General features: G+C 39.7%; 1 protein-coding gene across 1 annotated transcript; it reads right to left on the minus strand.

Annotated features, from left to right (window-relative positions):
• Window positions 1-3,117: 3,117 nt before the first annotated feature.
• On the minus strand, window positions 3,118-8,148 carry fam167b (family with sequence similarity 167 member B). The gene is made up of 2 exons (XM_046856555.1): window positions 7,817-8,148; window positions 3,118-5,135 (listed from the first exon to the last, which is right to left on the minus strand). Exons 1-2 carry the CDS (start codon window positions 8,075-8,077, stop codon window positions 4,872-4,874), a joined length of 525 nt encoding a protein of 174 aa, XP_046712511.1. The 5' UTR covers window positions 8,078-8,148; the 3' UTR covers window positions 3,118-4,871.
• Window positions 8,149-9,161: the final 1,013 nt, after the last annotated feature.

A 9,161-nucleotide genomic window follows, 5' to 3' on the forward strand; every position in this document is an offset into this window, starting at 1 on the left:
ACTTTATACCTGTGCTTAAGGGGTTTAAAGAGTTTCATGAGCGGATTAATTCACAACTTTACTCACAGCTTGCACATGCCTGAATGTTGTGGTTTTGTTGGTTAAATTGAACAATTCACAGGAAGCCCTTGATGTTTGCAGTCTTGGTGATCTGGAACACACCACTCTTGATGGCTTTATTATTTGTGTTATATGTATTTGGACAAAATTGGATGAAAGAGAGGATTGAAATCAGTTGAGACACGCGCTGCTTTCAACCTTTGGCCTCCTAAAGCCAATAGAACAAGAGGATAAAGTGATGGGCTGCGTTTTTCTTTTTTTTTTTTTGTTTAAATGCCTGGAGGGTGTGTTGATACTGAAACACATCCGGAGCCCAACCCTTGAGAGAAAGAGAAATGAAACACACTTTCAACAAAGAAGGGCAGATCTCTATAATTGAATTTATTAGCTGCACTCTCGTCTGAATGTCTTTCACCAGATACTCTTCCCCCGACCTCTTTCTTTCGTTCGTTCTTTCGTTCATTCTTTCTCTCCTCTCTGATGTTATTGTTATTGTATTGTGCTCCCATACAGACACCCTCCCGTTTCGTTCACCACTTTGCTTCCACCCTGTTCCCACGCATCACCTGTCTACGTTTTATAGCAACACAACTCCAAGATCTATTTTTAAACCCCAGTTTCAAAATCTTCACGACAATCAACAGTGAATCATCTGAACACACACAAATCATTGTTGGATATACTGTTAGTCTCGGAGCTGTGCTTTTATATTACTGTTTTGTTGTGTTTTTGTAATTAATTATGCTGTTTGGTGTTGCCAAAGACCAAGTTCCACTTATTTCCCTAAAATTCCTGGAAGGAAAAAGGCTTTTTACTTATCACATGTATATTGCAGCACAGTGAAGTTCTGTCTTTGCATATTTCAGTGTTAGGATGCTGGGGGTCAGAGCACAGGGTCTGCTTAAGGGCAGTCAGTAACCCATCAGCAAAATAAATTCCAAATGTATTCCCTCCAGCACTCCATTTTTCCCTTTTATTCAAACTGCTCTGGTAATTAAAGTACACTTTACTGTATTACGGATAAAAAGATTTTTTACATTTTTTTTCTTTTACAATTAAGAAATTCATGGCCTGTAAACTTGCGTTCATTCGCTATTTAATTCGTCACTGAAAAACAAAATACGAATCACAGCACCTTCATTCCTTTTATGATTAAATATTAAAATATTACTGTTTCTGAGCCACACAAAAATGAGAAAATTATTTATTTATTCATCGTTTCTATTCATTTACTGGCACAAAGTGTAGTAATCCCAATGTCACAATACCAAATCTGATCCATGCCCTTAAATGGACGATATTTCCAATCTAACATCCAATCTAACATCTAATTTTGCAAAAATATAGAATATCACAGGTGACAGGAAAGGGTAGCTCAGTGGTTAAGATGATAGATTTCTGCTCAGAAGGTTATGAGTTAAAATCTCAGCACCACTAAGCTGCTACTGCCGGGCCCTTGAGCAAGGCCCTTAACCCTAAACTGCAACTAGAGCAACATATTCAGGAATCACAAACAATCTATTACACCATGATGTGCAAAGATGTTTGGGGTTGTTCTGCAATGAGTGTGTGGAGATCCTGAGTGTGGAATTCCAAACGGAAATGCGACACGTGTGCAAAACGGAAAGTAAAATAAACTTAAACTCACATTTGTTCTTTTAAATAGCACCTAGAGATCCATATGAACTTCTTGGAGTGAAGCCAGAATGTTGGATGAAGCCACTGATGGATTCTGAACTGATGGTTGATCAGTTTCTCACATCCAGAATGTATTTAAACGAATACGCTCCATTGCCGAAAGTTTGTGCTTTTTGAGCATCGTAATGGAATGATGTTCCACTAGATGTTGTGGAAATTTGTGTTCATCAGCCACAAGGCTGTTAGTACAGTCAGGCACTGATGTAGGTGAGGAAGTGAGGAGGCCTGAGGTGCACACCAGTGTTCACATTCATAATGTTCAGTAGGGTTGAGATCAGAGATCTACAGCAGGCCACTCAAGATCTTCTTCTCCAAACCATGCAAACTATATCTTTAGCTGGATTTGTGCACAGGGGCATCACCACGCTGGAGCAGGTTCGAGTTTCCAAGGTTAAGTGAACGCAGAATTTTATTATACCGCATCCAAAGTACAATTGTGTGCCTCCAGCTCCAACAGATTGGAGAAGAACCAACATACGGAAAAGAAAGATCAGGTGTCCCAATACTTTTTTCTTCATATAGTGTTTAAAAGAGTTTCTTTCTATAAATCTGATTTTTAGGATTTGAACTCGCAACCTTTCGGCCATTAAAACATGATCAAAGCCACTGTAGTAATAATGGAACAATAATAACAGATGGAATAAATGTGCCAATTGATATAAATCAGTATAGAAAAGATACACATGATGTGCCCAATGAAAATAATACGACTTTCTCAGACTAGTAAACTTTGTTGTGTATTGTGAGTTTGTTGAGCATAAAAGTTCTGTGTTAGTTTTTTCCTTCCTCTGTTGTACAAAATGTTAAAAAGCTTCTCAAAATAAAGAACTGTACCATCAGTTGACCAAAGAATTTAACCAAAGAATGTGTTTCTGCTGATTGATTTTAAGAGTAAATATTAATATAATCATTCACTAATGTTTCTCTATTTACTCTTATTATAACCTTCACTCTTCTGCAAAGATGTTCCACTGGATTTTGTGGAGATTTGTGTGGAGATTCATGTTAGAAATGCCAGGTACTGATGTAAGTGAGTTGAGGAGGGTTGAGGTCAGAGCTCTATAGCAGGAGATCTTCCCCTCCAACACATGTAAAGCATATCTCCATGGAGCTGGCTTTACACACCTCTCATGCTGGAACAGGTTTAAAAAATCTCCAAGTGAAAGGAACATTTCATGCCACAACATCCTGAGAAATCTTATGCCTCCATGTTTTGTTGGAACAGTTAAGGAAAGAACCACATATGGCTGTAAAACTTAGGTGTCCCAATACTTTTGCCATTGTATTGAATCTTCTCATGAATGTGCAGATGAGATCAATAAGTAGAAGAGTGAATAATGGATGCGAATGAAAAACAGCTACATTTTGGTTTTGAGTTTATTGAAAATATTTATTCTTTTGCACATTAATTACCTGCAAAGGATTTTTTACAGCGTGATAAACACTTCCGCTTGTCTTCGTCCGGCGTGTGAGCTGTGATTAGTCTCTCCTCATATCTGACTCGTAGTTATTTTCATGCTCGTGGAATGTGTCTGGAATTCTGAGCACACTTTTGGGAGGCATCCAAGTGGGGATGAGAGGATGAGAGTGAGAATCGATAGAGCTCCATGATCGTGGTCTGTTTGAACACTTGGGCCTCCGTGCAGATGCGGACCTCCACGTCTTTTTCTTCTTTTTTGACTCAGTGTTGGTTCAGCTGATACTAGGAGAAACATCACCAGGTTCCTCATCAGCTCAAGTTCTATGTTGAAGGTTTAATGGTGATAAAAAAAGTGCATGAAGCCTTCATTGAGGAGTGCATTAGAAAAAAATCCATTAATCTGAATTAAAGTTGTATCATTTACAATGAAGGCACTTTCCAAAGTGTTTTTTTCCTCTGCTACTACAGTCTTTTACAAACGATTATGTTTCTATTTGTTAAGGGATCGGAGGAACGTTTCTAGGCATAGGCAAACTACACGGTCACTTTATTGCGCAACCAGCTGGGGGCGCCAGTGAGCGCCCCCTGTCCTTCCGTTGCCCTCGCTCATTTAAATTATTTACCTGTGTTTTCTGCTAAAATGTAACTTTGCATTGATTATTAAATGCGTTTAGTCTTTATTTCAAGGTTTTAACTTCCATAGTTATGGAAATGTCAGATCTTTTGCTGGACCCAAAACTATTTGGTAATTTCTGTAATCAAGAACGTGTTGCTACTCAGCGATGGATTTACTGTAGGACATCACGGTAAACTTGAGTTTTTTCGGTTCGCCTTTTAGAATTTTTTGTTTAATATAATAAACTGATTTTATTTTTTAGTCATCACACAGTTACGGCATCTTCTAACATTACTCCAAGCTTGTGGGAACAATTTGAGAAGAACCCTATGTCTGGAAAACTCTAGTGTCCCGAATCTTCTAATGAATGTACAGATAATTTATATGGAGCGAAAAATTCTTAATTCTTAAACTTAAACAGAAACACACCGTAACACATATTTTCTACTTCTCATGTTCTTCATGAGTTCTTCTGACTTGTTTTTTTGGCGTTACCTACAACTGTGACATTAGAACACTTGTAATGGTGACATGTTCCAAATCGGAGGCTTGGTTGATCTTTGGTGGGCATCATGTCTTATTTCTTTGAGAATGATGTTCTCCAGCCACCATTCATCTTTTTTTTAGAGATCCTTATTTGCTTTGCGGTCAGTCAGTAAGTCTTTTCCTGTTGTTTTTCTTAACACAACCCAATTTGAAAAGAAATGGAGAACAAAGGTCAGGCTCTAACCAAAGGCCTAGCGGTGACGTCCTGATAGCGCTGGAATAGGATGTTATCCTGGAGTTTTTTAAATGTATTATATATCTTTTCTTCGAGGACCTCAGGGTGTTTGAAAGTGTTTTTAGTAATGAGAGCCTTAAGATTAACTGTTTTAGCCTTGAAGCTCCAGATCTCCAAAAATGACAATATTTAACCATTCTGTAGCTTCTGAGATCTTCGGTCAGCTGAAGATCTTTTCCTAAATGCACCATGGCTTTGAGAAGTGTTGGTCATCAATTTCATTAAAGCTAGAGGAGATGCAACAGAAGTCTGTAGTATATCATGAGACCTTTCACTCTCAAAGGGCCTGGAGATGTTCAGCAGAGGGAGAAACGACGGGCGTTGAGGTTCATCTTGGTGAGCCCGAGGTGTTTGAGCGGTGTGGACAGGGTGAAGGCGGCCTTCAGCGGCACGTCGCACAGCAGGTCGCACTCCTCACCCCACTCCTCCAGCTCCAGCGTGGCGTCGTCCAGCATCTCCCGATGTCCATCACACACACGCTCCACCTTTAGTCGGTGCAGCTCTCCACGGAGACGGATCAGCTGCCGTGCCAACCGCTGGTCCTGCAGCTGCATCTCCCTCTGACACACACACACACACACACACACACACACACACACACACACACACACACACACAAACAATTATGACATGATCTCTGATGTGAGCAATCAGTTACAAATAAAATTATTTCAGCTTAAAGTAAATTTGAGTTCCTTCTCCAAATATTCTGAAGGATTGATCTTAGAAGTTCCTACAAATTGATGTAATGAGCTCCAGATGTTTCTGATTAGTCAGCTGTCAAAAAGGGCTCAAATAGGAGAACATCTATACATGTAGGAACCTCCCTTTTTACCCTTAACACAACATGAATATCCAAGCAACCCAAGGGAACATTGGGTCTTCTTCTGCTCCAGTTTCTTCTTCAGTGCAACATCTACTGTAAGTAAGTGATAATCTGTATAAACACCTGCATGCAAATTTAAACATCATGAGGAGCACAAAGCTGCTGCACCATTCTGGAAAAAGGATCATAGATAATTAACTCAACTACATCTGGGAGTTGAGGAGACCATTCGCTGAAGTTTTGAGAGGAGAGGAATGTTGTCTTGTATGTGTCTGATACAGAAATCTAGCTGCTCGACAGTTCTGGGTTTCCTTTGTGGTGTTTTTCAATTCATTCAATATGCATTTAGCCTTGCCTTGCTGAAATATGCAAGGTCTTCCCTGAAAAATACGTTTTCTGGATGAAAGCATTTGTTGCTCTATAACCTGTATATACACTCACCGGCCACTTTATTAGGTACACCTTACTAGTACCGGGTTGGACCCCCTTTTGCCTTCAGAACTGCCTTAAACCCTTCGTGGCATAGATTCAACAAGGTACTGGAAACATTCCTCAGAGATTTTGGTCCATATTGATATGATGGCATCATGCAGTTGCTGCAGATTTGTCGGCTGCACATCCATGATGCGAATCTCCCGTTCCACCACATCCCAAAGGTGCTCTATTGGATTGAGATCTGGTGACTGTGGAGGCCATTTGAGTACAGTGAACTCATTGTCATGTTCAAGAAACCAGTCTGAGATGATTCGCGCTTTATGACATGGCGCGTTATCGTGCTGGAAGTAGCCATCAGAAGATGGGTCACTGTGGTCATAAAGGGATGGACATGGACATGGTCAGCAACAATACTCAAGTAGGCTGTTTCTGAAATACTCAGACCAGCCCGTCTGGCACCAACAACCATGTCACGTTCAAAATCACTTAAATCATCTTTCTTCCCCATTCTGACGCTCGGTTTAAACTGCAGCAGATCGTCTTGACCATGTCTACATGCCTAAATGCATTGAGTTGCTGCCATGTGATTGGCTGAATAGAAATTTGCGTTAACGAGCAGTTGGACAGGTGTACCTAATAAAGTGTATATTTATATATTATTCAGCTTTGATGGAGATTTCCAAATGTGCAAGCTGCCCATTCCACAGACACTAATGCACTTCCATACCATTAGAGATGCTGCAGAGGTGAGGCTTTTAATCTGATAAAGATCTCAGTGGTAAAGCATGGGGGTGATAGCATCATGTTGTAGGATTTTTAGCTCGATAATGGACGGTGAACTTTACAAAATCACCTACAAAGTTCAAACCTGGTCATAACTAGGTCTTCCAGCAGAACAATGATCCTAAGCAGGCTTCCAAACCCTGTCCTGAATCCCTGAATCCCAATGCCTGGATGAAACTGAAAATGTGTGTAAGAAGAGAGGTACATGAAACCAGACTCAGTTACAGGTTTGTCAGGAGGAACAAACCTGAAAAAGTGGTGTGAGAAGATTGTGGAACTCTAAAGCAAGAGTTTATTTTACTGAAAACCCTATAGGCAGGAAATAAAAGCTGCAATAAATATCTCTGTCATTTATGGAGACCCTGGTGACCCCTCACTGACTTAACACAGGAAATGTACATGATCATGGAATGTGGGAGTGACAATTACTGAGTTATTGTATATATACAGTATATTAATGTTGTCAATCGAATATAATATTTATTCGTGATTAATCACAACTTAATCACATATTTCTATCTGTTCTAAATGTACCTTAAATTAATACTTTTAAAGTTTTTAATATTTATCATTTAATTGTACACTCATTATTTCTAGTAGTTTTTTAATCACATAAAATTACAGCGCAGTGAAAGTCTTTCTTCAAATATCCGTTCCTGATAGGAAGCCAGGGTCCGAACGCAGGGTCAGATCAGACATGATACAGAGAGGGTTAGGGGCCTTGTTTAGGGGCCCAGCAGTAGCATTTTGAACATTCTAGTCAGCACTTTATAAGCTATAAATTTATTAATAAAACTAATGTTAACAAATTATTAATCTATACAGTACATAGATATGTGAAATAACATCAGGGCAATGGAGAGTCAGTGGGTTAAGGCTCTGGGTTATTGATCTGAAGGTCAGATGTTAAAGCCCCTCACTGTGCTGAAATGTGCACGTGACAAGTATACAACACGTACAATTATTTTTTTCTTTCATTATGTTAATATTTTAATGCCATAGTAGTAACCATGCTTTAAAATGTACTATAAATAGTTCATGTATAATAATAATAATAATAATAATAATAATAATAATAATAATAATAATATTATTATTATTATTATTATTATTATTATTATTATTGTGTATAATAAGAAAAAGAAGAATGATGATGATGATGATTATAAATTCAATAAAAATATATTTTTTTCTCACCAGTTCGTTCCGAAGCCACTGCAGCGCATCGTCCATGGACCGGAACCCGCAGATCTCACGCGGTCCGTCGGGGTCCTCGCGCTCCGCGGGTCCGTGGTCTGCCTCGCGCGCGCTCCGGCAGCCGCCCCACGGCGCACTGCGCAAGCGCTCCTGCCACTCCAGGTACGAGGGTCTGCGCGTCTCCAGCTTCAGCTTCTCGGTGAGCGCCTTCACGCTGTCCAGGTCTTCCTCCGAGCTCTCCTCCGGTTCCTTAACCTCCATCTCCGAAACCTCCGAACCTCCGTCTCAGCACGAGCGGCGGAGGAGAATATTTATAGAGAGCGTGTGTGTGTGTGTGTGTGTGTGTGTGTCTGACCGCCCACATGCCATGGGAGAGGAGTAGGTGTTATTACCGCTTTGGTTTGCACGTGACAGAGGAATACAGGGCTGTAGCGATACACCGTTGGCCAATAAATATTACGAGTTATTGTATATATTCTTCTTCTTCTTTTTGTTCTTGTTTTTCTTCTGATTATTGACTGATCACATGCTTCATTATCTCCATCACAATGCTTCAATCCAGCAGGTCATTTCAGTGCAATAATAATATTTTAAAAAATATAGCAATTTTTGGATGCTGATTGGTCAGAAGGTTCCAATTAGCTATAGCAATTTGCTATAACTACAGTACCAGTCAAAAGGTTTGGTTGCATCTTCTCCTTCCCTGGTTTTATTTTTTTCATCATTGTACATTAATACGTATGTAATTAACAAAAACGTGTTCAACCATCCAGAATATCATTTATCATTTAGGATTTTCCCAAGTAACTCCATGTAGCTTTGAGTGCAGCCTGGAAAACTCATGGCATTCTCTCCTGAGAATCACAAGATAATCACCTGGAATTGGGTTCAGTTCCAAGAGATCATTCGTGACATATGTATAGAAAGTCCATAGTTAATAGCCTTATTAGTGCTGCTACAACTACTGTACAAATCCATATGATGGCAAGAAACACTCAGTTAAGGGAAGAGAAAAATAAATTGAAATGATCTTTCAAGTGTAGACTCCAAAACCATCAAACACTATGATGGAACAGACTCTCAAGAGGACTTTATCAGGAAAGGAAGGCCCAGAGCTACCTCTGCTGCAGAGGATAAGTTTATTAGTGTTATCATTTATTTACATAAATGCTATCCAGAGTTCCTGAATGTGTGGTTCCCACTGTAAAGCATGTAGGAGAAGGTGTGATGGTGTGGAGGTACTTTGCTGGTGACACTGTTGGTATCACAGCAACATGCCATCCTATCGGCTTTGCACTTAGTGGGACCATTACTTGTTTTCCAACAGTACAATAGAGATTGAAAG

Source organism: Silurus meridionalis, chromosome 8 (genome assembly GCF_014805685.1).
Source record: "Silurus meridionalis isolate SWU-2019-XX chromosome 8, ASM1480568v1, whole genome shotgun sequence".
NCBI classification, from domain to species: Eukaryota; Metazoa; Chordata; class Actinopteri; order Siluriformes; family Siluridae; genus Silurus; species Silurus meridionalis.

Coding starts and splice junctions, on each gene's coding strand:
- fam167b (XM_046856555.1), bottom strand. CDS start 8,077: ATGGAGGTTAAGGAACCGGAGGAGAGCTCGGAGGAAGACCTGGACAGC. Junction 5,136..7,816: donor AGTGGCTTCGGAACGAACTG/GTGAGAAAAAAA, acceptor TGTGTGTGTCAG/AGGGAGATGCAGCTGCAGGA.